An 800-nucleotide genomic window follows, 5' to 3' on the forward strand; every position below is an offset into this window, starting at 1 on the left:
CGGCCGCCCACGCGTGGCTGACGGGCCGGGCCGGGCGGTACCTGGCGGCCTGGGCACTGCCTCAGTTCCTGCTGCTCACCCAGGGAGACCTGCAGGTATGGGGGGCACAGGAGGCATGGGGGGCTGGGGGGACACAGCAAGGCTGGATTCATTCCACCTGCTGCCCTCCAGGTGCTGAAGGCAGAGGCAGAGCAGCTGATGCTGCAGGTGAGCAGGACCTTCCCAGAGCCTGGGGACATTCCTGGGGACAGCCCCCCTGAGCCACCCCCCAGCCCAGCATCCCTGTGGGAGCTCCAGCTGTGCCGGCAGATCTGCGACGTGGCCAACAGCATCCAGGTGTGCTGGGGCTGCAGGAGGGTGGTCTGAGCATGAAGATGCCCGTGTCACCTGTGTCACCCTGTGTAACTCTGTGTCATCCCGTGTCCCAGCTCTTCTCCGGGGACGTGCTCTGGATGTTCTCCACCAGCTGCAAGCGGCTCTCGGCCGAGATCTTCGACCAGACGATGCCTCTGGGCCGGCACTGGCGGCTTGGACCCCGTGCTGGTGGGTCCTGGGGCTGGGGGGGCTGTGAGGGGATTTAGGGGGTCACTGACCTGTGTCCCTGTGTCCCCCAGAGCTGCCCAGCTCCCCCAGCGCCTACGCGGCGGCCGCGGTGCAGGCGGTGCTGGGGCAGGTGCTGCAGGGTGCCCAGGCCCTGCCCCACGATGCCCAGGTGCCCACCCTGGCACGGGTCACCACGGCCTTCCTGGAGGCCTGGATGGATCACATCCTCACCCGCCACATCCAGTTCAGGTACTGGG

At 67.9% G+C, this 800-nt stretch overlaps 1 protein-coding gene across 1 annotated transcript in view; it reads left to right on the forward strand.

Moving 5' to 3' along the window:
* The first annotated feature begins 6 nt into the window (after nucleotides 1–6).
* The window catches only part of MOGS (mannosyl-oligosaccharide glucosidase), a 6,192-nt gene continuing 5,398 nt past the window's right edge, over nucleotides 7–800 (forward strand). The window contains exons 1-4 of the mRNA XM_031065358.1: nucleotides 7–95; nucleotides 172–336; nucleotides 429–543; nucleotides 615–792. Coding sequence (XP_030921218.1) covers nucleotides 199–336; nucleotides 429–543; nucleotides 615–792 — 431 coding nt within the window. The 5' untranslated portion in view covers nucleotides 7–95; nucleotides 172–198. The remainder of the gene's footprint in view (nucleotides 96–171; nucleotides 337–428; nucleotides 544–614; nucleotides 793–800) is intronic.

Source organism: Geospiza fortis, unplaced genomic scaffold (genome assembly GCF_000277835.1).
Source record: "Geospiza fortis unplaced genomic scaffold, GeoFor_1.0 scaffold1695, whole genome shotgun sequence".
NCBI lineage: Eukaryota > Metazoa > Chordata > Aves > Passeriformes > Thraupidae > Geospiza > Geospiza fortis.